Source organism: Asterias rubens, chromosome 8, assembly GCF_902459465.1.
Source record: "Asterias rubens chromosome 8, eAstRub1.3, whole genome shotgun sequence".
NCBI classification, from domain to species: Eukaryota; Metazoa; Echinodermata; class Asteroidea; order Forcipulatida; family Asteriidae; genus Asterias; species Asterias rubens.
The window spans coordinates 14,330,280-14,358,086 of record NC_047069.1 but is presented as its reverse complement, the minus strand read 5'-3'; the positions used below and the strand labels follow the sequence as shown (position 1 = coordinate 14,358,086).

The 27,807-nt window shown below is 39.2% G+C and overlaps 1 protein-coding gene across 1 annotated transcript; it reads right to left on the bottom strand.

Annotated features, from left to right (window-relative positions):
• Positions 1 to 181: 181 nt before the first annotated feature.
• LOC117293702 (chromosome-associated kinesin KIF4-like) lies at positions 182 to 27,655 on the bottom strand. Its single transcript, XM_033776115.1, has 28 exons — positions 27,566 to 27,655; positions 26,293 to 26,555; positions 25,796 to 25,980; positions 25,193 to 25,282; positions 24,419 to 24,585; positions 24,110 to 24,204; positions 22,866 to 22,985; positions 21,942 to 22,117; positions 21,299 to 21,363; positions 19,532 to 19,589; positions 18,933 to 19,010; positions 17,333 to 17,569; positions 16,218 to 16,406; positions 15,511 to 15,614; positions 14,571 to 14,715; positions 13,498 to 13,608; positions 13,209 to 13,292; positions 12,446 to 12,565; positions 11,581 to 11,724; positions 10,763 to 10,901; positions 8,355 to 8,434; positions 7,002 to 7,172; positions 4,749 to 4,865; positions 4,192 to 4,269; positions 3,706 to 3,819; positions 3,243 to 3,404; positions 2,444 to 2,563; positions 182 to 725 (listed from the first exon to the last, which is right to left on the bottom strand). Exons 2-28 carry the CDS (start codon positions 26,531 to 26,533, stop codon positions 381 to 383), a joined length of 3,735 nt encoding a protein of 1,244 aa, XP_033632006.1. The 5' UTR covers positions 26,534 to 26,555; positions 27,566 to 27,655; the 3' UTR covers positions 182 to 380.
• Positions 27,656 to 27,807: the final 152 nt, after the last annotated feature.

Below are 27,807 nucleotides of genomic sequence, written 5' to 3'. Positions count from 1 at the left end.
GAAAAAGGTAAATTCTCACTACAATATTTGAATCTGGGAAAAAACTTCAGGCCTGAAGCCTTTCTCAGGCATCTGAAAGTACACAAATTAGTGCAACAAGTGTGTTTTTCTTTCATTATTTTCTTGCAACTTTGATGACCAACTGAGCCCAAATTTTAACAGATTTGTTATTTTATGCACATGTTGGGATAAACTGAGTGAGGATAATGGTCTTTGACAATTACTTGAAGGTGTCCAGTGCCTTTAATGATCTCAGACCAAGTGAAACATCTAAGCTTCTTCTCAATCTTTTGCATTCACACAAAGACATTCACATCTGATTTATACAGTGGCTCAGTCATACTATTACCATCAACAAGGTAAAAAATTGAACCGATAAGTCAGCTATCAGTGAGCGGCTTAAAGAACGAGCCGCTCGTAGACGAACTCAGAAGCTTCCGCTTCCGTCTCACAAGCCCCGTGTTCTCTACGTCAACTGATGATGAGGGACCCCTCTTCCCGATGGTTCCAAGGAAAGGGTTGGTTGGCTTGCTTCTATTGAATCTGGGTTTGATCTCAAACTCGTCACTGCTTGATGTCGAGAGGTTATCGCTGAGTACGGAGAGAACTCGGCTGGGTGGCTTGGACGGTTTCTTTGAGACAATGGTGGAGTCCTCGTTATCTGATATGACGATGGTCGTGTTCATTAAGACGCTGGACGTACTGGTGACTGTGTCGCTTGCGTTCTGGTAAAACAGTGAGCGGAAAATAAATTAAGTAATTCGTCATCAAGTAAATTTCATTTCATTTAATTTATTCATTTCAATTTAAGTTAATATTTATTTCATACTACTGCTCTCAAAAAATAAAATATGCAAAATGTTACATAGATAAGCAAAATAATAAGCACAGAGGATGGGGGGAAAATAGTTAATCTATGTGAACCAAATATAAAGTAAGTATGAGGCTGTGAGATTAAAGTCACCTGAAAGCTTTTGTCACTAATATATGTGTTTTGATGAGTGGAATGTGAATAAACAGTTAACTAAGGTTTAAAAAAATCAGTTCTTATGTTATTTACAAATTTAAGAGTAGACCCCGACCCGAGAGGGCGCTGTTCGTGACGTCAATCGAGGCAGACTTTGCCTGTAATGCGTAGAGTAAACACAATTGCAAAGTACACATACAGACCAAGTCGTGAGTTTGTACGTTGCCAAAAAAAAAAAAAAATCCCGGCAATGCCGACCAGGTGTATTGCTGCTGAATGCAGAAAAACACTTTTTGAAATGTACCAACTCACGACTTGGACGTACATGTACTTTGCACGTGTGTTTACTATACGCATTGCAGGCAAAGTCCGCCTCGATTGACGTCACAAAAGGGGTAGGCGGAGTCAGCCCCCAAACAACTTTATATATTTTTTAAACATAAATCTTGACAAACAAATACTAAAAAAATTGTTTTATTGTTTGTAAGCATATACTCTTATGTTTGAAAGAAAAAAAATTCTATTTCCAGGTGACTTTAGGGTTGTAGAAAACAGCCCAGACAGACAATCTACAAACAAGGAGACAAAACAAAGGGACAAGACAATAATTAAAATCATTAATTCCTTGTAAGGCCAAGGACTATCAGAAAAGCCAACTTAAGCCCGGTTCATACTTCCTGCGAATGCCAATGCGATACGAATGTTGATGTCACAAATTCGCAACAAAAAATTCGCAGCAGTTCAACTCTGCTCAACTAACTTGCAAATATCGCTGCGAAAGGAGGGTTGTGACGTCAAATTCACGTCAAATTAGCTTCACGTTTGCATGAAGTATGAACCGGGCTTTAGTCACTGTACTAGCAAAGAACTCAATGGAGAGAAGTCAAGGAAGGCATGCTCTACAAAGCTGATTGGTGCAGATTTCTTAAAAACAAAATGCTAAATTTTCCAAAAGCTGTGCTGCTTATTTTCTTGTCATATATGTCCGCTACTCTAATTGTTTCAAAACCCCCGGTTAAAGTTGTATACTAGGTACGTTGTTTCTGATAAAAATCTTGCCTGGATTTTGTATCAACAGAACTTCATTGGTTTATTCTTTATGATCGATCGAAATGAAAGAACGTGGGCGTGCCAAAAGTTTGTCTTTCAGTGCCAAGGTCAAACAAGTTAAGTATATTTTATGTATTTTGAAAGTACCATTATCGTACATAGATCTGGAAATATGTCATAATATGTACATGAACGACCCAAAACGTACATGTTATCACAATAGGGTATTATCACTCAAGAAATACTCTTGACTTTGGGATGTACCAAGGGAACAGCGAAATCAGCAAGATACGTTTGTTTGGAACGAAAGACATTTTTTTATTATATGGGAATTAGAAAAAAAAAAAAGAAAAAAAAAAGCCGGGTGTTGTAGGTTCAAGACGCAAACAAAGTCTGGCATTGAAAGTGTCATAAACTTCATCTTACCAAATCCCCCTTGTTTTGGCATTTCACCGATTCACATTTGCAGCTCTCAGAGCACGCAATCCCACTCTTTTTGCAGCTGCAGAGACGAGACTTGCAGAAACCTTTGCATCCACACCCAACCTATGATAGGAAACATAAATCATTGAAATTCAAACTGTCAACAATAGATAAATTGCAATAGACACCATCTTTACGGGCAAATTGCATTTTGGCTTGCAGGCCGTCAAGCGCCCAGTTTATTATCGCAGCCACAGTGTTTACTAACCAATCAGGCTTAGCAAAAATTAAGTGGGGCACCCGTCACAACAATGCAACTTAATGTAATTTTTCTGTTAAGCAATACGTTTCTGTGCTTTGCAAATTTTTGTGCTTACAGGCTTTATGAAATTGGGCCCTGGTAAGTCTGCTGCCACCTAGCGTCCAAAAAAGCAACTCCTTTTTAAACTGGGCAAAACCTCTTTAGCATAAAGTTAGACATATGTTTTCTATAAAAACTATGCTAAGTACTCTTTCACTTTAATGACTGCCACTATTCCTGTTTACGACGAGAAATGAAAAATGCCGGATTTCATCAAGTGATTATATGCAGCAAGACCTGCTCAATACAGGAACAAATTCAATATATGTTATAAATGAGACTCACACACTTGAAAGGTTTTAGGTTATCCTTGTAATTTGCTTTTTAAAAAATTCCTCAAAAAATAAAAAAAAACAGACGAAAAAAAAAATATAAACATCCACCACATACTCTGACAATTGTATCATCAATCTGGACAGTGAGTGTGGGATAAATTCTCACCTTTTCTAGAGAGACCTTTTTGCTTCCTGTGATTATGGGGCGTGCCCCTCGTGCTGCCTTGATGTGCGGTGTCAGGTGCCAATCTGAGTCCCTCGAGTTATCAAAATCATTCTCAGATTCGGAATGAAAATATTCTTGAATTGTGTACCTCGGAATGTTTCTCTGTTGAGTTAATAAATAAAAAAGAAGAGAGGATCCAATTCGTTATCATTTTTTTTATATATATATAATCAAAATTTACAACTGGATCGCAACCTCCTTTTGAAAATCGTTAACAACAGCTGTAGCTGCAGCCCCTAGTAAGACTGTATCCGAACTTGTAACTTTGGCTACAGCTACGGCTAGATCAGCACGTCTGCCAGTGTTGAAGAATAGCAGACGCGCGCGATCTAGCCGTAGCTGTAGCCGAAGTTACTGTTTCGGATACGGCCTCCGTGAAGTGAGTCATTAATTAGTCTGGTACCTGTCTGGCTGTTCTCTTCTTAAGCACTGGCGTTCCCTCAGGGGAGGTTTCAGGGGACCGGATGGCGGGCATCAGGGACTGTTTACGCCCAGAGTAGCTCATCAGTGTCAATTGCTGTGGAGCAAAATACAAAGTTATGAACTTAAATTAATGTAATAGTTTAGAACCCCACAGTTTGAAAAAAAAACTGTGGTTGGGATACAGGGTTGTACATAGCTAGAGACAGTTGGGCGCTGACTGCAAAATTAATTGTTCAATTTAAACTTGTCTTGCATGCCAAAGACTCCCTAGAACCAGATTTGAGAACAGTATGTTTTTTTAAATAAAGAAAAAATTACTGGAGCAAGAATGAAACCTGCAACCTCCAGATTAACATGCCAGCACTCTACTATACTGAACTATATAGCCCTGTGTTATAGTGGTCTCCCTATTTTTGTCAATTCGCCTTAGTCTGTGCCATTCAACATTTTGTTTTTGAAAGTTCACCTTGTGTAGTTGATCATTCTCATCCACTGTCTCCTGTAGCTGCTCATGCAGTGTGCTCAACTCTCTAATCTGGTCATCCTGTACAAAATATTAAACAACAGAGTTACAACATGGAAACAATCTCAGACATAAAAACTACTTCTGGTGAAAAGCGTCCACAACCAATATAAAGATCAGTTATTATCTTATCTTGTGATACACTTTCTGGGTACAGGGGTCGATTTCACAAAGAGTTAAGGATTAGTCCTAGGAGATATGAAAAACGTATGGCTAGTCCTGAGTAAGGAGGAGTAACCCGTCCTATTTCAAGAGAAGTCTTTCACCATTACCTTCTGTAAACCCTGTAAATTATTTGCAAATCTGTGAATTTTTTTTATTATTTTTTTTTTTACCGAAAGTGTATAATGGCTTTATTTGAGAATAAAAAAAAGTAGGTTAATACAAAAATGCCGATTGGCCAAATAAGCCAGCTGCTGCATGAGGCAAACCCTGGGTGTTGATATCGCAGATATTGGGCCAAGAACAGATAAACATTTTGTTGAGTTTCTCTCACTCACCTGAAACCTGATTCTCTTGACCAGCTGGTCATCTGCATCTTTCAGAGAGGGTTTAATTGGAGTACTTGGCTGACTTTGACTCTTTGCCTGCGACAGCTGAGTCAGGAGATACAGCACCTGGAATGAAATAACATATCGTGTAACTAGAAGAGAACACCCAAACTGACTGTGAATGTCTCATGTGCACCAAAAACAAGAAAACAACTTGAACAAAGAAAAATTTTCGCTACAAAATCAAATCTTCTTTCAAAATTCTATTTCATGCAAAATTATGATGTGTATATACCCCATATAATAGTAGTTTGTTATTTAAATTTTCATTTTTATATTGTATACATAACTTGTTAAAATAAACATTGAAACAAAATTCAAACGATTGAGCAAACCCCGTCAAATGGGCATACCCCAGGGAAAGCCACCGGAGTAGGGGTAAGCGGTAGTAGGGGTAGGCTCAGAAGTAGGGGTAAGCGGTAGTAGGGGTAGGCTCAGAAGTAGGGGTAAGCGGTAGTAGGGGTAGGCTCAGAAGTAGGGGTAAGCGGTAGTAGGGGTAGGCTCAGAAGTAGGGGTAAGCGGTAGTAGGGGTAGGCTCAGAAGTAGAGGTAAGCGGTAGTAGGGGTAGGCTCAGAAGTAGGGGTAAGCGGTAGTAGGGGTAGGCTCAGAAGTAGGGGTAAGCGGTAGTAGGGGTAGGCTCAGAAGTAGGGGTAAGCGGTAGTAGGGGTAGGCTCAGAAGTAGGGGTAAGCGGTAGTAGGGGTAGGCTCAGAAGTAGGGGTAAGCGGTAGTAGGGGTAGGCTCAGAAGTAGGGGTAAGCGGTAGTAGGGGTAGGCTCTAGAAGTAGGGGTAAGCGGTAGTAGGGGTAGGCTCAGAAGTAGGGGTAAGCGGTAGTAGGGGTAGGCTCAGAAGTAGGGGTAAGCGGTAGTAGGGGTAGGCTCAGAAGTAGGGGTAAGCGGTAGTAGGGGTAGGCTCAGAAGTAGGGGTAAGCGGTAGTAGGGGTAGGCTCAGAAGTAGGGGTAAGCGGTAGTAGGGGTAGGCTCAGAAGTAGGGGTAAGCGGTAGTAGGGGTAGGCTCAGAAGTAGGGGTAAGCGGTAGTAGGGGTAGGCTCAGAAGTAGGGGTAAGCGGTAGTAGGGGTAGGCTCAGAAGTAGGGGTAAGCGGTAGTAGGGGTAGGCTCAGAAGTAGGGGTAAGCGGTAGTAGGGGTAGGCTCAGAAGTAGGGGTAAGCGGTAGTAGGGGTAGGCTCAGAAGTAGGGGTAAGCGGTAGTAGGGGTAGGCTCAGAAGTAGGGGTAAGCGGTAGTAGGGGTAGGCTCAGAAGTAGGGGTAAGCGGTAGTAGGGGTAGGCTCAGAAGTAGGGGTAAGCGGTAGTAGGGGTAGGCTCAGAAGTAGGGGTAAGCGGTAGTAGGGGTAGGCTCAGAAGTAGGGGTAAGCGGTAGTAGGGGTAGGCTCAGAAGTTAGGGTTAGCGGTAGTAGGGTAGGCTCAGAAGTAGGGGTAAGCGGTAGTAGGGGTAGGCGGTAGTAGGGGTAAGCGGTAGTAGGGGTAAGCGGTAGTAGGGGTAAGCGGTAGTAGGGGTAAGCGGTAGTAGGGGTAAGCGGTAGTAGGGGTAAGCGGTAGTAGGGGTAAGCGGTAGTAGGGGTAAGCGGTAGTAGGGGTAAGCGGTAGTAGGGGTAAGCGGTAGTAGGGGTAAGCGGTAGTAGGGGTAGGCTCTGAAGTAGGGGTAAGCGGTAAAACCCTGGGTACTCTGGAATTGTGCAACCCCAACCCAGTGGAGTAGGGACCTAAACAGGAAGTGTTGTGGCTGAGCGGTTAAGAGCACCGAATTCAAACTCTGGTGTTTCTGATCAGCAGAGTGTGGGTTTGAATCCCCAGCCGTGACACTTGTGTCCTTAAGCAAGACACTTAACAATTGCTTCGTCTTTCAGATGGGATGTTAAGCCGTGGTCCCATGTGTTATGTAACGCATGTAAAAGAACCCAGTGCACTTATCGAAAAGAGAAGGGTTCCCCCCGGTGTTCTTGGCACCTTGTATACCCTTATAAGGTCCTACATAGTTGGGTCTCAGAATTCATCACTGCAATAACCTATCTTTCTGAAACTTTGTATATACTCAGCGCCTTCAGTACCTTATTGGTAGATACATGCGCTATGACTTCAATATTATATTGTTATATTTTTGTGAAAGTGCGTCGGGGTAACCGCAGGTAAAAAAAAAGCCTCTCAGGATTGAGTTCAAATCGACACAGACTGTGGGTAGCTCTTACCTTGTCTTCGTGAGATCTCTGCATCACAGTTTTCTGTTTCTCATGGTCAGCTTTCAGCTCTAAGATCGTTTCTTGTAGAGTCTCTGATTCCTTCTCAAGCTCAGTGTGGCTGTATTTCAGTTCCTCCAAGTCACTCTGTGTGGTATTTGCTTTAGCCTTGGCAGCAACGCACTGGAAGAAACAGGTATTGAATATCAGACGATTGTTACATCAGCAAGATTCAAAAACTTTAACATGGCTTTAAGACACTGGACACTATTGGTAATTGTCAAGGACCAGTCTTTTTACTGCACAAAATAAAAAACCTGTGAGATAATAATTAAAGAAAAAACACACAAAGTTGTGTGCTTTCCGATGCTTGATTTCGAGACCTCAAAATCTAATTCTGAGGTCTCGAAATCAAATTTGTGGAAAATTACTTCTTTCTCGAAAACTATGTTACTTCAGAGGGAGCCGTTTCTCACATTGTTTTATACTACCAACCTCTCCCCATTACTCGTTACTAAGTTAGGTTTTATGATAATAACTATTTTGAGTAGTTACCAATAGTGTCTACTGCCTTTAAAGTGATTGTATACATTTGGTTATTTGTTTTGTTCTGTTTGATTGTTTCATGCCTATATAAACATACATGCATACAATGAAACTAAGAGGTACAATCAAATACTAGCTTACTAGAATTTAAATACCTTTCAATTCTGTTGATAACGAAGTATACTTAATATGAAAGGCAAACAAGATAAATCTTCTCTTACGTGTCTTAGTATTTATTCAAAAGAAAACAGCTGAATGCACGCTGAATACTTTGTCAGCAAGTTTTTTCTCTCGTTTTGAAACCGGTCTAGTAAAAGAACGTCTGGTCTAGTAAATAACTTGAGCTACAAACAATCCCCGAGGTCTTGATGATTTTCCCACAAATAATTGAGCCTCGTGTAAAGCTCACAATTTGCGAAGCAAATACAGGCCTTAAGGCCCGGTCCCACTGCAGCGATAACGAGAACGATAACGATCACGACGTAAAGAGAACGATCACGACGTAAAGAGAACGTGTTCTATTGGTTGAATTGCTCCACGCAGAATACACACACGCTCATTCAACCAAACGAATGCGTTCTCTTGGCGTCGTTATCGTTCTCGTAATCGCTGCAGCGGGACCGGGCCTTTAAACTTCCCTCTTGAATGGGCAAAGCAATTTCTCTCTGGAAAGGGGCAACCTCTATGAGTATAGTATGTTAGTTTGTATTAGAACTTTGCAAAGGGCACTGCAGCAAAAGCACAGGGCACCACGGCAATTGCCGTGGGTGCCGTGGGTAATTTTGAGGCCTGCAAATAGAACACTAACTGTTGACCTACCGTCTCCAGCAGCCATTTAAGACCACATTTAGCCTCCACCATACTGGTTATTTCTGTCCACCTAGACTTCCCTTTCTCCTCTGAAAAAAACAACAGTTAAAAATCAGTCCAAATCAACATTTGTTTCACACTACTCTTTTCAAATGAAGAAATGTATCACATAAAGATCTGATAATTGGTATAATTTGTAATGTTCCTATTGTTGAATTTGTTTTTGCTGTATTTTATATTTTTAAAGTGCAAAATGAAACACTGAGTGTTAACACATGGTGTAGTGCAGGCCTATACTTGTAGTGCTAAAGTAAAATAATAGACCGATCCATTAAGCTCTGCCCCATTGCGTATTGACCAATCACAACCCATTGCGCAACCAAAAGTCTGACAAATAAAGTCTGACACGCGTGCGCGTATGCTTTGCGCGCGCGGCAGAATTGTGCAGAATGGCATCGGAAGGCTCACGTGTTCTTGCTCACACATGCGCCCTGGGCGGGGCCTAATAGATCGGTGTAGTGATGAAGGCTCAAACTAAATGAATAAAAAGTTGCAAGCTAAATGAACGCAAATGGAAAACATTTGATTGATTGTTAGAAGAGAGCTTGTCACATGTTATAAATCAAAATCATTATCAAATTGATTTTTCAAAACAGATGTTCGTTCTTAACCCATTTCAAGATCATGATTTAAGAATTCTGTTTTCAAAATAACTTGTGAGAGTTTCATTCAAATGTTTCACTCTACTTCACAGCTGCAATAAACATTCTCCAGAAAATACTATCAACCATAAAAAGAAAAAACCTCTAATTTTGCCCCCCCCAAAAAACGAACACACAAACACAAAAAAGATTGACTGAAAAAAGTGTCAATAGGTGTAGGCTGATGTATACAAGAAAATTAAACTAATGTTTAGCATTCCTTAAGCAAAAGTTTCATGAAAACACAACTCATACATAATGTTAAAAACATTTTTAACAGTAAATTAAATATGCAAATAAGTTAAGTAAGCAAAGTACAAAATAGTCATAAAAACAAAAGAAAGCAGCTTGCAAGCAAAGTATAAAATAAAAAAAAACAATGACCGGTGTTCTCATGCATAGCAAAAGCAACAAGAGATATTAAATGTGTGTGTTCTCACCCAGTATTTAAGTACTGTGCTTGGATGTACAGTAGCTACAATGCCAAAATCTCTAGTCCCTTGGTAAGCAGCAGCGGTTTTTAAGATTTGCCTTGAAGGTTTGATCCGCAAACGAACATTTTTTGTCCCAAGCAGCGAGCAGATTTTGAGTCTTTAGCTCCTTTCACACGAGAGCAATTTAGCAAGGGTTCTTGCTAAATTGTAGCAAGGTTGTAAAATGTTCTAAAAAGAACAACAATTTCCAAGTTCTCTTCCAAAATCTTGGCAAACATTGCTACATTTTACAACCATGCTAAAATTAGGCAAGGGACCCTAGTTAAACAGCTGTGTGAATAGCACTTTAGGCGCTCTTTAACCGTTCTGATTTGACTGATGGGCTTAAATTTTAACAAACGAGTACATTGAATGAAGAACCTATGATCACCAGAGATTCCGTCCCAAGAAGATATTTTTTTATATTTTGCTATTGGCACTTCCACAAATGAGTACATTGAATGAAGAACCTATGATCACCACAGATTCCGTCCCAAGAAGATATTTTTTTATATTTTGCAATTGGCACTTCCGCCGGTTGTTACTGCATTAAGTTAGACTGCATTAAACTCTACTGGATATAGTGGTCTCTACTTGGTCTCAGATTTACAGGTTTTCTACAACACTACAAATGACAAACAAGATGTTTAACAAAAGATCTTCAAAGAAGTTTTAAGTCAAACGAGTATCCAATCATGCAAGCAGGAAAAATTCAGAAGACACACAGACCCGATACCATTATAAATCCACAATAAACATGGACACATATGATGGGCAAAGAGTTAAACGATAAAATAGGGTTCCAAGGATCCAAGTTCTAAACAGAGTAAGACTTTATGAACAAATTTCTGCTTAGCAAATTTTGGGCACAACAACAGTCACAGGTGGTACATGAGACATGTTTTGGCAGTCGTAACCGATAACTCTTTTGGTCGTTTGGCCAATTCATCTGAAACAGTCTTTGGTTACGACAACCAAAACACACCTATGGTACTGGTACTGGTACTTGCTGGTAACCTAAGCATAGTTGTTCTGTGCTTTGCTAATTTCTGTTTTTAAGCAGCTTTATGGACCCTGGTCTAGTGTCTAAAGACAGTCAGAGTCCCCTCTGTCTAACATCAAGCCATACTTGCTAACAGAGACCCCCTATATGAAGCTCTAGACCTACACCACATTGAGCATGTAGCGGACAGAGAATGCCAAGCATGCAAAGGCTGAATGAAAATAATCAAATCATTCCTACCTTGGTCTGCGTCCACGATCTTCTGCTGGAGGTCAGAGATCTGGACATTACGCATTTCTCGCTCCATTTCCAGATCTTTAATGCGCTGCGTAATGTCACGGTCATGGACGTCCACTGCCTTGGTTGGGGTGGCAAGTTTCTAATGGTAATAAACAAGATGAAGTCGTTAAAAACAATCAAGAGGCTTTATTGCCAACTGTACAGACCTCTCTTCCCAAAAGACCCCTCTTTTGGCAGTCAAATTGCACATACAAATTATGGTAAGCATATAAACGCAACATAGACCAACATTTGCACTTCACTGTAACCAAGGTTGAGAGTCATTGCTGAAAAAACCACAGTTTGATTACTTTTTAAGAACAGTGTTCTAAGCACTAGAGATGTAGATTAAAGAGCATGATTTTGTTTGTATGTTGACAAAATAACAGCTGGTTTTCTTCGCCAGGGAGACATAAATAGTCTGAATTCAGAAAAAAAGGCTGAACAAATCTCAACCCTTATTTAATAACAGCAACGATTTTTACTGAGATGAAGTGAATAGGATCAACATACACAAATTCTGTATGACATTCATTTTGGATGCAAATCACTGTGTCGCAAATCACAGTAATCTTTCAAAGTCAAAATAACTTCTAAATTTTGGTCTCAATTATTCTATAAAATTCAACAGAACCAATTGTATGAAGTAGACTTTTAAACACTATCATAATCTGTTATTTGTGGACGGGGCCTTCCTTATTCAGTGACCCTTGCTTTTACTCAAGGGAGTAAAATAAACACCACATCGTAAAGAGAACATTTTCTCTTCCTTGTGTCACCTTTTGAGGGGGCTGATCTTCAGTCTCCTGTTGGAGTTGATGAAGCTGTTGAGACAGCGTCTTGCGGTCCGCAAGGAGAGATCCAAGATGGCGTTTGGCTTCATTGACGCTCACCATCACCTCAAGCTCATGATCAAGCCAGCTCTGAATACCAGCGGGGAAAAATAGAGAACAATCAGAAACACTATTGCCGAAACTGTTAAACTACCATCTTAAAAAAAAAAATGCCTTGAGCTGGACAAAATGATTGTTTCAGAATCCTTATGTCATTTTGCTGAAGTTTCTTATTGTATTTTAGTCGGGTTGCTTTTCAAACTCTTGTAATTTGTTTACAGTGTGTAAAAAATGTACTTATCATCATCCCTTTGCTAAACAATTAGTTTGAACTATCACTGGTTTATAACGCTCCAACCCCCCTCCCAAAAAAAAAAATAATAATAATAATAATAAAAAATAATTAAACAAATAAAAAATAAAGAATTTAATTAACAAATATTAAATTATGCTCTACCTGTTGCCACAAAACGAAGATAGAGGGTGCTTTTGGGTTAATTCCTAAAATTCATCTACATTTTATCAATGAAACTGAAGTAAATGACTGTGAAAGACAAAATGTATCATTACAGCTCTTAACAAGGTATGATAATTTTCTCCTATCATTGAAAAATTAATTACAAGTCTGTTTTGGTCAATCTACCCAAAAAACAAATCTCAACTCCCACAACTTTTGTTGTTGTTATAAAACGCACCCATTATTGTGTCTTCTAAAACTAATGCATTCTTGTGCCATTCAATGATTTTTGTATCATGAAACGAGACTCTGCCAATGGAAATGTTAACAATAAACCACTGACTACTAGCTAACCTTTATCCTCTTGGCCACTCCCACCATGTTCTTCTCCTTTGCCTTGTCCGAGGTCTGCTTTTGTCTTACAACCTTCTGCTTGTCAAGAGCCTCCTTCAGCCGTTTATTCGCATTGGCAGCCTGAAACAAGGTCAAATAAAATACTGCTATTGCTTTTTCATATAAAAGGGAATCGATCCAGGTTGGCAGACCTGGAAATATTTTAACTCTGAAAGGCCAATATTCATCTCTCTATCAACAAGCATCCGAGAAAAGGGGTGTTCGAGTTCACTGAAAAACAAATGTTCACTTTCACATGTTGATGCCTGGATAAACCCTAGCAGCGTCTACGCCAATTAGAGTGCACCAAATTTTTGACTGTTATTGGCAGGGGTTGATTAAACTAGCCCGTAGTAGTGTTGGTTTCAACACACTCTGTGACATTAACTTAATATTGAGATTGATCTCAAGCGTAGATCCATCTTTACTGCAAGGCAACATGTAATGTCTCAATAAAAATCACTGACATATCATCTTAGGATGAATCTTAAATTGACCCGAGAATAAAGTTTGGAAAGTGAGCATCACACTTGTGGTATGCCTTGACAACAGTAATTGCTTCTAGAATGCTTTTTTGAAACTTTAAGAAAAATAGTAGTTTTTAGCTTAAAATTCATGACATTCACACATACTTAATCCAGGGCACCTGCTTGGGTAACAGCAAGGTGTCGGAATTTAAATAAAGGGTGTGCACGAGACAAGCAAACAGCCCTACGTTTCTTACCTCCTCCATCTTCCGTCGTAAGACATTCTCATGTTTCTCATGTTTTTGAGTCATCTTGCTGAACTCACACTGGCGCTTCCGATCCTGCAGAGACACCAAGAAACAGTTAAAATTGAAGAGAACAAGCGAGAACAAAGACTTAAAAGCTGAGAGATTAGATTTCAGGGCTTTATAAAGAAATATCATGAGTTTTGAAAAAGAACAGTAGGTAGAAAATATGGCCACGAGAGAAGAACAAGTCTGGCTCCAAATTCAAGCGGGAATTGACAGTATATTAAAGAGAGACTACCTTTGCCTTGAGCTGAAGTACCTCCTTGTCCTTCTGTGCCTTCCATTGTCTGAACTTCTCTCCTTCCTCCTTAAGTTGTCTCATTAGACGTACTCTGGCTTGCTTCATCGACTACAAACAGGGCAAGGGAATAATAGATGTTGAATTTGGAGCAAGAATTTTAAGTTTTGGTTTAGCATTGAATACTTAGAACTTTCGCGAGGTCTGTTGAAAAAAATCACAGGCATATTACTTGGGGGGGGATTCAAACCCACTAGTGAGCGCTTAGAGACTTTCTTTTGAAGGTGTTAGGTGCTATAGAAATGCAATTGTGATTATTATTACCTTTAAATAATGTCTGGTTCAATGACTTGCTTCGTCAAAATGTACAGCTTACATTTGAATTCCTCAGACTATAGAGACAGTTGCTACGTCAAGCGGTTCAAGCAAGCTTTTGTATAGCAACCTCCAGATGAGCAGACCCTGGTGCCATTGTGCCATACACATTCATTCAGAATTGTGCAAGGTGTTCATCGTCTCTTACACAACTAAGCAAAAGCCTGCCCCTAATTATGTGACATAGCAACTGTCTCTTAAGTCTGAGGAATTCAAATGTGAGCGGCACATTGTGACTCTGCAAATCATTGTACCAGACATTATTCACACCTAACTTTCCAATTGCTTATTTAATTGAATTAAAGGCAGTGGACACTATTGGTAATTACTAAAAATAATTATTAGCATAAAACCTTACTTGGTAACGCGTAATGGGGAGAGGTTGATAGTATAAAACATTGTGAGAAACGGATCCCTCTGAGGTAACATAGTTTTTGAGAATGAAGTAATTTTCTTCACAAATTTGATTTTGAGACCTCTTAATTAGAATTTGAGGTCTCAAAATCAAGCATCTGAAAGCACACAATGGTGACAAGGGTGTTTTTTTCTTTCATTATTAACTCGCAAATTCGGCGACCAATTGAGCTCAAATTTTCACAGATTTGTTATTTTATGCATATGTTGAGATACACCAGTTGAGAAGACTGTGTTTTGACAATTACCAAAGGTGTCCAGTGTCTTTAACGACAGTCTCTTACCAGGATATCTGTGTTGAGTTTGGTGCATGTCTGATCGCTCCTCTCCTTCAGCTTCACCAGCTTGGATTGCTCCCCGAGTTTCTTCTTTAGTTTGCTGATCTCTGTCGACAACTCCTGGAGTCGCACACGGCGTTGCTCACTCACTCTGGACCAAAAAATAAACGAAATTGTAAAAAAGTTTAATGTAAAATTGTTGTGACTGTATAGACCCCTTGCATTGGCCGGCATCGTTGATGAAATGAGCATGTGTGAAAGGCTATCATTGGCTGGGAGCCGTGCGCAAGCGTACAAGTGTGCACTTTTCCTTTTTTTCTTCTTTCTACAAAGATGGTGGTCAATGACGACATAGGATCTGCATTAAAAAAAGTATGCATCGATTGGTTGGGTTGGCGTAGTGGTATCTTTCCTCACCTTCCATCTCCAGGTCCTCAGTAGGAATACCCCTGGGATTATTATGTAAATTGGGTTTTCAGTCCCTACTTGCAAAGTTACCATAGCAGTGCCCCTCACCAGAGGCAAATTCCTGAGTCCCTTTTGGAATGAAATTCAAGGGCTGCAGAGGAATAGACTCACAAAACATTGGAAATTGCAGACGCCAATTGTGCTAAGGTGTGTTCTGCTTTGTGAACAATAACAAAATGGACAAGAGGCCGCATATTTGTTCTGCAGTGACAAATTACTTAAGTAAAGCCCGGTTCATACTTGCTCAGTACGTGCTCGACTTCATTTTGTGATGCAATGAAATTCGCTTCATCCGAAGCATTCGCAGGAAGTATGAACCGGGCATTAGTAAGCAAGTGAGATTTGCGCTGCCACCATGTTAAAAATCTCTTTCTGCTCGACGATTTGATCAGTGTGCTTATTTTTTTACATGGTGTCACCACAAACCTTGCCTACTTAGCATTTGTCCCACCATCTTGACCATCTTATCTTTACTTACTTGTTACTTGTAGTGTTTGTTTTTGCTACTTGCAGAGCTGATGACAGGCCTTCTCTCTCCTTCTGAAGTGTTGCAATCTCCTTCTCCAGATCTCTCATGGTGTTCTGGTGAAAAGACCAAAGACGTATGCTAGTCATCAGTTTGTTGAAAACATAATGGGAGACTTTCTGGGACGATAGAGGGCAGCAGACTTACCGGGTAAATCCATTGTTCTCAGAATTATGCGCATGTTCAGAACTACGTAAACAATGGAAATTTACCCGGTATGTCTGCTGCCGCCTAGCGTTGGAAAGTCTCCTATTGCTCGTTTAGGTTGTTTATTCAATAATGCCACCCATTTGAAGAAAAAAAAAGAAGTTTTTTGCACAAAATAGTTGATGGCATGACATTTGGATACTATCCGAGTCTATATTGAAGGCTTAATCAAGAAAGTTGTTGGGAAAGCTTCTGCTTGGGTTAAACTGTCAGGTCCTTTTCGTTGATTAGCTTCTTAAATATTTTCTTCTTGAAGCCCCTTACCAGGAGTGGTTTTTAGCCCTGTTTAGGGAGAACTTATATTTATAACAAATACATTTTTAAAAGCCTGACAATCAAATACTTGAGACATGACATTACAATAGCTGTACTGGCACGAGACACATAGTACAGATCACAGATAAAACAAAAAATTCATAATATTTACAAACAGATAGCCCAAAACAACTTACCTCGTAGTGCATCTTCATGACGGTCATCTTCTCATCGTTCTGTCCCATGGTCTGAGCTAACTCTTGCTTCATGGCTAGAGCTTTGTTGAGCTCCTGGAGCTCCCTACCCAGCTGAGCTTGGCGTAGTGTATGCTTGGTGGCATCAATGGGAGAGGACGACCCCTCTGCTGACTCAGCACTCGCATCAGTCTTGAATACAAACAGTAAGGTGCTTCGTGTAAGTTTCAGTTTAAAATTTGTGAATTAAATATCTTTGAATAATTTTGGGTTGAAACTACAGTGAGACTTGAATCTGCGACCTCAAGATTAACCAACTAGTAAGCAGATAGCCAGTGAAATTGGGCCCAGGCGTAGACATGAACGACGATACATCTTGGTTGTGCCACTTTGGGAGTCAGAGACCCTGTGCGTTACTTGCAGTGTGCATTTTTGGCGCTGCATTTTTTATGCTGCCTGGTGAGACATGCATAATGGATCTTGTCTCCCACAGTGGCAGACCATGGGAAGATGGTATCCACATGTGGCGCCAGTGCTGAGGGGTCTTGTTTATCATTTTTCATGACACTTTATGTAGTATCCTTATACTACACACTGATAGAGCTACTGAAGACTACACATTACCTCATGACTGTACCCTTGAAACAGTAGCCCATTGATAAGTAATTATACCTTATACGATATGTGTCAAACAAGACATGTGTGGCACACAATAAACCAAGCAAGCATCTAGGCAACAACTATAGCGTTAAAGGAACACGTTGCCTTGGAGCGGAGGAGTTGGCCTTTTAAATGCATATATGGTTAGAAAGTTATTTCAAAAGTAGAATATAATGATCCACACAAGTATCACTCAAAATTGCACGGTTTTCCTTTTACGTCGGGAACTAGCTCGGTCGGCCATTTTGACTCCACAAAATGGCCGACCGTGTTTCTTCGCGACGTAAAAGGAAAACCTTGCAATTTCGAGGCATGTTTGTGTGGATCATTATATTATACTTTTCAATTATCTATCTAACCATTTGCATTTCATAACAAACGGGTTCAAACACTTTTCAAAGACCAACTCAATCGATCCAAGGCAACGTGTTCCTTCAAACTCAAGAAATTACACTAACCTCCTGAGAATTCTCCTTATCCGAGTTACTATCAAACAACGTCTGGGCGTTGGACAGTTTGTCCTCCATTTCCAGCTCGATGATCTTCTTCTGCAAGGTACGGACGATGTCCAGCTGTTCCGAGGCCTTGTCGTTGTCGGCCGCCGATACGGTGACGTCGAGGGCGCCAATGCTGATGTCCGTCTGCTCCTTCAGCTCTTCCAACTTCTGCTTGAGTTTGTCTCGGGACATTTCGGCCTGGCGAAGGAAGTGTAGAAATTGTAACAAAAAAAAGTCTGCTAAAATTACATTACCGCCTGACTGGCAGAGCGTCCTAAATAATTAAAGAAGGCAAAGATAGGAAACCAGGCCCCAATTTCATAGGGCTGCTTAATTTGTCGAATACAAGACCTTGGCCCAATTTCATAGCGCTGCTTAAAGGTAAGCAAATTTGCGTGCTTACTGTAGCAGAAAAATTTGCTTAAGCCTTAGCGTATTTCACAGGTTGGCAGAAAAATTGGGCGGCCATATTGCGTGTTTACCGTGGGTTTGCATTGTGACGTCATCTATTTTCGTGCGGTAAGCACCGGAAGGTTAGCATGCCTTTTCGTGTGCTTACAGTTAGCAGCGCTTTGAAATAGAAATCGCTCAGTAAGCAAAAAATCGACCGCTAAGCAGCGCTATTGAATTGGGCCCCGCAAGGAGTTACTTAGTATTTATCTGTTGTTCATTTGGTGTCTTTGTAACAAAAAGTGTACCCATGATTGCGACTGTGCACATGTTATAATGTTTAGCCCAGTTGTATTGTTTTTAACTGTAAATATAGCCAGATTCTGAGGATCTTGGCTGATCATGCTGGTAACCTCTCCCCTCTTGTGTTTTTATCAACTCTTTTTAAATTCCTATTTTTATTGGTATGTACTGTATTGCTTATCTGCTATTTATCGTAAGATTTTTGGAGTGTTTTCTATCTATATTTTTATGTGAAGTAGTTTTTTTGTTGTAAAGCGCTTTGAGGCCCTGCATAAGGCGCTATAGAAATGTTTCTTTATTATTATTATTATCTGCAAAGTACACACAAATTTTGTGTTTGCTGTAATAATATTGCTGCATGTGGGTTGCGTCATCATTCATTCCACAACTTCCACCGAACATCATTGTGATTGCTTTCCAAATGTTCCTGTCAAGCATGCAATTGCCTATGTCCTCATACATGTAGGTCAGGGCCCAATTTCATAGAGCTGCTAAGCACAAAAATTTGCTTAGCATGAAATTTCTGCCTCGATAAAAACAGGATTACCAACAAAATTTCCACATGATTTTGAGGATGAGCAAACATCAGCTGAATACCAGTAACAAGCAATATGCAACAAATCAAAATTTTGGTTGTAATCCTGTTTTTATCAATAAAGAAATTTCATGCTAAGCAAATTTTTGTGCGTAGCAGCTCTATGAAATTGGGCCCAGGTTGGAGTCTTCACATGGGTAGCACAGCACATTTAAAAAACTTCAAGTGTAAAGAAATGATGGCGATATTCAGGGGAGACCACGTCACTGCACACAACACAATCACTCTCTGTAGCTGAGATAAATCCAGTAAGAATGGAACTAGACTACCTACCAGGATTGCCTTTTCACACATATGAGTGGTCTGATCAATAGACGACTGTAGCTCCACAGTTAGCTTCTGATTCTGAGACTGCAAACAATTTACAAATTACCAAAATTATTTTGGGTGTTGAATTAAGAAAAATTGACAAAGTTGGACTCGAACTAATGACCTCCGGATTAACATGCCGGCGCTCTACCAACTGAGCTATCTAGCGCTATGTTGGCAGTGTCCCTATTTTGTCTTTATCTTTGTTCAGTGGTACCAGTCAGAAGCCATACAACTGTTGTTCAACCCTCAAAATCCACCCAGTCAGTTTTCCTTGTGGTTTATATTGATAAATAGTACAAAAGGTGAGAAAAATATTTGCAGCTAGGGCCAAAGTTTTTTTGTTGTGAAAACATTGCTAATTTATAAGCAAAATTAACAAGAGATAATTTTTTTTAAATCACCATTTCCGAAAGAGTTCTCTCTATAAATTAATTGGTTCTGATTCAGTTAAATGCAAATCCATTACAAAAACCTGAACTTACAAAATATATCTGAAATAGTGTTTGAATGGTTCGTTGTAAAATAAATTAATAAAATGAGTTGAAAAAATGGTTTCAAACCTCCAGAGAACGATTCCTGTCCAGTAAGGTTTTCAAATCACCGGTTCCTTCCATAGCTCTGTTTATAAAGCACAACAAAAACACATGAGTGTTATGACAATGTTTGTACATGAGTTTACTCATAACAATTTGAAGTTAAGGTTCATATCTATTCTCTAGGCCCAATTTCATAGACAAGTTCATAGAGCTGCTAAGCACAACAATTTGCTTAATGTGAAATTTCTTCCTTGATAAAAACAGGATTACCAACCAAGTATTTATTTGTTGCATATTGCTAGTTACTCGTATTCAGCTGTTGTTTGCTTATCCTGAAAATCACATGAAAATTTGGTTAGTAATCCTGTTTTGTCAAGGAAGAAGTTTAGCTTAGCAGCTCTATGAAATTGGGCCCTGGTTTGATTTTACCTTGCAAGAAACACAACGATCCCGAGGTGCACAATCTTAAAGAGCACCAAGGCTAATACCAGGCCATTGGAGGCAACGAATGTCAGTCACTTCGTACCCAAGTTTTGTTTTAACCCAAGTCACTACGTACCCAAGTCACTTTAAACTCAAGTCACTTCGTACCCAACTCAGTTTGTACCCATGTCACTTCGTGCACAAGTCCTTTTGCACCCATGTCACTTCGTCTCGTCTCACTTAGGGTTCTTCTTCTTCTTCTTATTATTATTATTATTTTATTCGCCATAACAGTACAAAACAAAATACATTGACAACATTATACCCCAAGATGGGCAAGGGACAACAAAAGCAAATACATACTATGATCCGTAGATCTGTTGCCCCACATCTGGGGTACACAATAAAATTAATATAAATTTAACATAATATAGTACACAAAGCAATAATAAAAGCAGAAAATTAAAAACCAATAGAAAATGATAAATATATATTAAGAATAAAAAATAAATTAAATTAAATTAAATTAAAAATAAATAAATAAGTAAAAATAACAGATGGGGTAAGGATAAACAATAAAGGGAAATAAATAAATAAATAAAACCTTAACTTGTAGATAAATTAAAACGACTTAAAATATTGCACAAGTGATTGGGCTAAAGCTACTATTCAGTAGATTCATGAGATTGACCGACAGAAAATCTAAGTGATTTGAGAAAGCTGTGGAAGGGCAAGAGCAGTAGTGAATTACGAATGTTTTCTGGCAAACTAGACCAAAGTCTGGGAAAAAGATGAGTAGCAGATAAGTGCAGAGCATCGGTTCTAGCATAAAGGTGTTTGAAGGTGAGAACATTAGGATATCTATGCTTGACAGAAATGATGTCTGCCACATCACAGTGAATAAGGTTAAACTTACACTTAATGATAAAATACAAAACAGAAAAGAACCATCACTTCTTCCAAGAAGAGAGACTATAGGCCTTATATAGTTGCTGTCTTCCATTTATAAGCTTTTTCATTCCCCACTTTAAACACCATGCAAAGCTTTTACCCAATTCTGAGTATGCTTGAAAGAGAAGTTTATGACCCAAAGTGTAAGCAGACTTAGAGTACTTTGACTGCTATCATTGAAAACAAAAATAACCACCTGGGCCCTATTTCAACTTACTAAGCACTCTTAGCACAAGCATTGCTAAGCACTCCAAAAGTATTGCTTAACAGAAACAGGTTACCAGCCAAAATTACTTGATGTTTCTGTTATTGTGACTGATGCCCCACTCAATTTTTTTTGCTTAACAGCTACATGACAAGGCATTATTAGTCTGCAGGAGGATAGGAGAAGGGAACGATGAGAGGTACAAAACTTACTCAGCAGGTACTGAGCCACCATGGATTGACATCCCTTGCAACAGCTGCACCTGTAGTTGCTGAACCTGTAAGCAAGAAGACCAAGACAATCATTGAAAACAAAAATAACCACCTGGGCCCAATTTCACTTTGCTAAGCACAAAAGAAGTATTGCTTAACAGAAACAGATTACCAGCCAAAATTACTTTATTTTTCTTTATTGTGACTCGTGCCCCACTCAAATTTTCTGATTAACAGCTTCATTAAATTTGGCCCTGTAAAATTAAGTCAGGGCTGATTCTTGTAAGGGCAAGGCAAATTTCCTGAGGGTAAGCCAGTGGTCTAGCGTAAAATTCAAGCCCTGTACATTCAATGAGTGCAACTACACAAAAGATACAAAGCTGCCTATGTACAACAACAAACAATTGACCCAATTCACCTGACGTCATCATCAGAATAATCTTGGATGCGCCATTTTGGTGGTCAAAGTCAACATGTTTTATTCAGTGAAGTGTGCATTTTAGGCGACGCAGCGTTTACACGTAAACCTATTGATCACCAAAATGGTGAGCATGGAACAGTCGCCGCGTGTGACGCGCGAGCAAGAGGTCAATAAACCACTACATAAATAACAAAGCAATCAAAGCATGGAAAATGGACGGACCTGTTGTCTAAGCTTAGCCAGCTCAGCAGACTGTGGATCCCTGTTGACGATTGGTTTGTTCTTGATCTGTCTGGCTCTGTCTGCGTATCTCAGGGTGTTTAGAGTCTCCTCCATGTTGGAGTCTGCTGGGCTGATGCATGCCAGCATCAACGTTTGGCTGTTACCTCCGAGAGCATCTGACACGGGAAGGGGAGACAATTAAATGTTACAATTTATTTCTATTTTATTGGCATTCACTGATGCTTGATGAATCGTTGCGTCAATAAAAGTACAAGGGCAATGATAGAGACTTTAATGTAACTCCATAGAGTTATATATAAGAACTAGAGGGTGCACTGGCCTATATACGCGCCCCGGTATGCGAGCAGGCGGCCATTTTCTAAGTTGACAAAACAGCTATCTCACAGCATGTGTGCGGCCATTTTGTAAGTTGAACAAACAGCATCGCGTGAGTCAATAAAAAAAAACTCAAACGTGTATTTCATATTCTACGCGCGTACAGAATGGCGCGCTTGTCATCTTGCGGTCCCGTCGCGTTAGCGCAAGAAGCATCACCAGTGCGCCCTCTAGTTCTAATATATAACTCTATGTGTAACTCTCAGTCTACTTCATCACAATTTTTCTGTTTTTCCCCCAAGGGTGAAAACACATGAAAATTGGACCAGAACAGGAAGAATATCATGCCTGCACAAACAAGCATGAGTAAATAATGTACAGTTGAAAATAAAAAAAGGAAGCACTATACCTATATTTGCCAGTACAAAGAGTCTCAGGCTCAAAAACTAGTGGGAAGTTTTAAATGAATGCATTAATGCAATGAATCAAATGAACAAATCAAGATTAGATCCCTTGAAGGATCTAAGAGCTTGGGTGGAAGAGCTGTTGATTTTCGAAGACCACTTTTTTGAATTTTTTTGACCTCACCTTGTAACAGTCTAGTCAGTTTGGAGTCTCTGTATGGTATGTGACCCCTTCTCCCATTCTCATCCCCGAGGGCACTAATCACGTTACCAAGAGCGAGGAGGCCGCGGTTGATGTTGATTCCTGAATTTGAGTCAAGGAGAAAAATAATCACATTTAAAGCCATTGGACCCTTTTGGTAAACAGTATTTTCCAAGGCCCACACTTCGTGTATCACAACTTCTATATAAAATAACAAACCTGTGGAAATTTAGGCTCAATTGGTCATCGGAGTCGGGAGACAATAACGGGAAAACCCATCCTTGTATCCGCACATTTCGCCGTGTCATGACATGTGTTTAAAATAAATCCGTAATTCTCGCTATCGAGAATTGATATTGTTTTACTGTTTTCTCAAAAAGTAAAGCATTTCATGGACTAATATTTCAAGAGAAGTCTTTCACCACTACCTTCTGTAAACCCTGTAAATTATTTGTAAATCTGTGAACTTTTTTTTTCTTTCTGTACCGAAAGGGTCCAATGGCTTTAACATATTTTTTGGGGTAATCAAGTCAGGTATTTTTACGATGAACCACAGCACCTTACATTATTGAAACCTGCTGAACTCACCGAGACTATAGGATCTGGATGCTTTTACATTGCGATTGATGTCCTGACTTTGCGTTTGTGTACAAAACAAGATTGGATGGCAAAAATTAAAACAAGTCCAATCAAAGGGAGTACAAAGCCCATTGATTTAATGAGCTTACAATCATGATGGTTCACACTCCACACAATTTTACTGTGCACATATTTGAGTGAAGTTTTACTTGCACTTGTTTATAAATACGTGTCCAGTGCATAAACAAAATTCATTAACTTCTTTTTTTAAAAGAGCCAGTGATCATTGATGGCATGCAAGGCTGACACAAGTCTTCAAAACTTCATTAGCATCTATGTCAAGGTCAAGACTTACATAAAAAGTTGGTATGGGGCCAAGAGGGATACAATGTACAACATAATAATAATAATAATAATAATAATAATAATAATAATAATAATAATAATAATAATAATAATAATAATAATAATAATAATAATAATAATAATAATAATAATAATAATAATAATAATAATAATAATAATAATAATAATAATAATATTACAAATAATAATAATAGAGCGTTTTTATATAGCGCTTTTCACGCCCGAGGGGTGTCTCAAAGCGCTTCCGACATTATTACCCCTGGTAACATGATGTGACTTACCTTCCTTTAACCTTTCACCCTGTGCCTGAGTCTTTTTAGCTCTCTCTGATCCAGCAAGGTCCACTAAATGGAACTTAGCGTGACAGTAGTTATCACTAAAATATAAAAAAAAAAATTAAAAAGAATAAGAGGCCACAAATTTAAATCGGTTCGATTCCACCAAAGTGTTTTGGAAAAGTATACAGTGCCTAATATACACCCATGTAAGGGTAAAAAGTCACGAAAAATGTCACAAGTCGAAAAAGCATCTTGATACAAATTAGAAATTATTATTAAAAGTGAAGACGGACTAAATGTAGTTCATCCTACCTGTCATCTTTCTTCCTCATCTCAATGATGATGGTGAAGATGGCATGAGAGCGACTAGACGTGCTGTTCATAGCAGTGGATCCTGTCGTTCTCCCTATAGAACCCTGCTCTAGACATTGGTCTAAATCCATGGCAGTCTTCACAGCGATCTCTGAGAGACCGGACACCTTGGAAAGACAAAATCAAATTTAGAGGTTTTTATTAAAATTTATTTTCCTAAATGATTTTAAAACGGAACCTGCGATTTCCGTGTAACCAGATCTACCAATTCCAGACAGAACTATGATCACATCTGTAAATTAGCAAAATATCAAAACTGCTTTTGGCATGGTAACTGCTTTTGGCTGTAAACCCAAATCAACTGTCACCAACCAGGGAAAATGTGACGTCTACTCCTTGGGCTGAAACAAGGTTACCCCCCTTGACAGCCTGTAAGGATGTAGACACCGGTTAAGTATCATCCACTAAGAGCTGCTGGTAGAGCAGAGTGCACTACCAGCCCAACTAGTATCGATCTAGTGAGAAACCCAGTCTTGTAGTTGTTTCTCTTCCTATATTAGTTTTCTAGCTGTTTCTGTGGATCTAGCCTTTATTCCAGTCTCAAGGAGCAGGCTAGACAAAAGAGTGTATTGAATCAAGACTAGTATCAATCTTGCAAGAAACATATTAGTCCGGTAGCTGTTTCTTTTGCTTTAGTCTTTATTCCGGTCTCAGGCGTAGGCGAGTCAAAAATGTTTCTTGTAAGACCCATATCTTGCAGGCTAGTAGACTTACTATGATTCCATTCTCTGGATCCTCTCTTACTGCCAGGGTTTCCTTCTTCAGCGACGTATTCAACAAGTCATTGATGTCTTCTTTGTGAATCTGAAGAAAAAAAATTAGTGAAACCAACCAAAGAAAAGTTAAAACCTTCACTCACTGCACAATAAACCAGGGTTGTTATCTGAACTGTAGAAACTTGTTTAGTGTCACTACATTTTCCTTTGCAATCCAGTATGAACTGTCATCAAGTCATCTTTAAGATTAACCCTCCTACTGTTTGACCATTCAATATCATTCACTGTGCATTTTGAATGTCAGCCTGCAAAATGATGTCATGTGGTTATTGTGAATGCATCCTACAAAGTACACTGTACACTAAACGGGCCAATGATTTTTGGTTTCAGGAAAGTGCAAATTCCGTAAAAAAAAACCTGAATTCCATTTTAGACACAATAAACTCTGCTTCATGATCTTTTATAGATAAAAGGTTACAAATGTGAATTGTGCAGACAAATCTTTTTGAACGGAAACAATTGAGATCGTAAAATTTGTTGTTTATCAACCATCCTTTCAAGCACCAAGAAGGAGATAACATCGAGTGCTGGCTAGCCTTACCTCCAGGTAGGTACACTTTAAGAGGAACTCTGTGTCCGTCCTCTTGTCGATCCCATCAAACAGATCCTTGATGACTCTGGGGATGATTCCCATGGCAACCTTGTCTGTTAGATTATAACCACTCCCCATGGAGAAAGTCTTTCCAGATCCTGTCTGGCCGTACGCAAGCACGGTGGCATTCAAACCTACAAAGGAAATTATCAAATTAAGTGATATTAAAACATCGGATTCGATGACCAATTGAGCCCAATTTCTCACAGAATTGTTATTTTAGTGTTTACATTGCAAGCTTGGCGTTTATGACCCTTTGTGGGAGTTTGCCGAGTTCCCTTGATGGGAAGATCATTCAAACAAACAAACAAAAATGCATAGATACAACAAGTGAGAATAATGACTCTTTGACAAACCAAATGTGTCCAGTGCCTTTAAGTTTGAATATGCCTCAATAGTAAAAAAAAAAATAAGATTTTAAAAAGGCGAAAGGGGGGGGGGGTAACCTTTGAAAATTCCTTCAACAAGGGGTGCGACAGCAGACGTATACACCGGCTCTTGCAAGATGTCCGGCCCAAAGGCATAGTCATACGTGAAAGCCTTGTTTTTCCCAAGAACGACCTGCGGTTCATTTGGAATAAACTTGACGCACATCTGGCAACCTTCTGATTTCTCTTTGGGGACCAGTGGTCGGCATCTTAAGGCTACCCGGACGGGGATGTCTTGATCCCCTGCTCCTTCTGGCATTATTGGAAGTGTTTTCTAGCGTCTGAAGGAAAAACAAAAAGATTAAAGAAAAAGATAAATTGATTTAGTTACTTTTGCACACATAGAGGGCCTAATAAATACATCATTATGAAAATTTGTTGATGAACCACAATAGTTTCTGACGCATTGCTAATAATGTGGTGTACGCCAAACCGATGCATTCCCGTTATTAAATTTGTAAAAAAACAAACTTTGCAAACAGAGCAAACTTTCTGTATCCCGCCACAATTTGTTCATTTTTACTTGAGTTGAGTAAACTGTTATTTCATATCTATCTAAACTCAGTAACTGGCATGAATGGTCAGGGGTCCTGCTGGTGGGGGTGGGGAGAGCTACCTAGTCCATGATCAGATAGAATGACTTATTTTACTTTAATTTTGTAATGAGGAAGAAATCTAAAAATGGGATAAATTTCCGTATGGCATTGTATGGCGCCACCACACTTGTTCAATCATTTTTACACAAAAAAAAGGGATATCTCATTAAAGTAAACTAGATTATTTCGTATCGAATGAAAAAATAGGGGTGCCAAAATATACGGATACTCCAAGAAATGAAGGTGTGTTGGTAGTTCTATATTTACAAAAAGTATTTTTTTTTTTTTAACACTTTTTGTAAAAAGAAATTATAAATTAAAAAGTTTAAAATTAAAATCGCTTTCAACTTTTATATTAAAAACATAAATAAACTTACACAAGTTACAGACTTACAAGAAACACAGTAAATAATGACATTCATTTCATTTGTATTAATCTAATTATATGTAACCTACTGAAGCTGTATGGTTGCCGGTTGCAAGTTTTCAGTGTACGGCCCGGGCCCTTAATTTTTAAATTTTTCGAAACTAGTTAAACTGTTTAAACGGCAGTCATTATTTTGTCACGTCTAACTCTATATGGATGAAAACCGACAAGGTTTTACATGCAGAGAACATGTAAACGGCAGTGCTTCTACTCAAGTTCACCGCACCCCCAATTGCTTATCAAATACCAATACTGTTGTTCAAATTACCTTCTTGGAAGAAGTATCAGACGACAACTTTGGTCATTTGACGTAAATTTATACTCTTCTTCGATCTTGCTGGCGACAACAACAGTACACTAGCCGGCCGCGAGTGATGGCGTATTTGAATGTTCGACCCAATGTGCCAGTTTTGGGGGTCACGCGTTTAACCAATGACAACGTCAGGATTACGCACTGGTAAACTGATTGGTAGAATGCGCAGGTCAAAGTTTAATTAGTCAGAAAACATG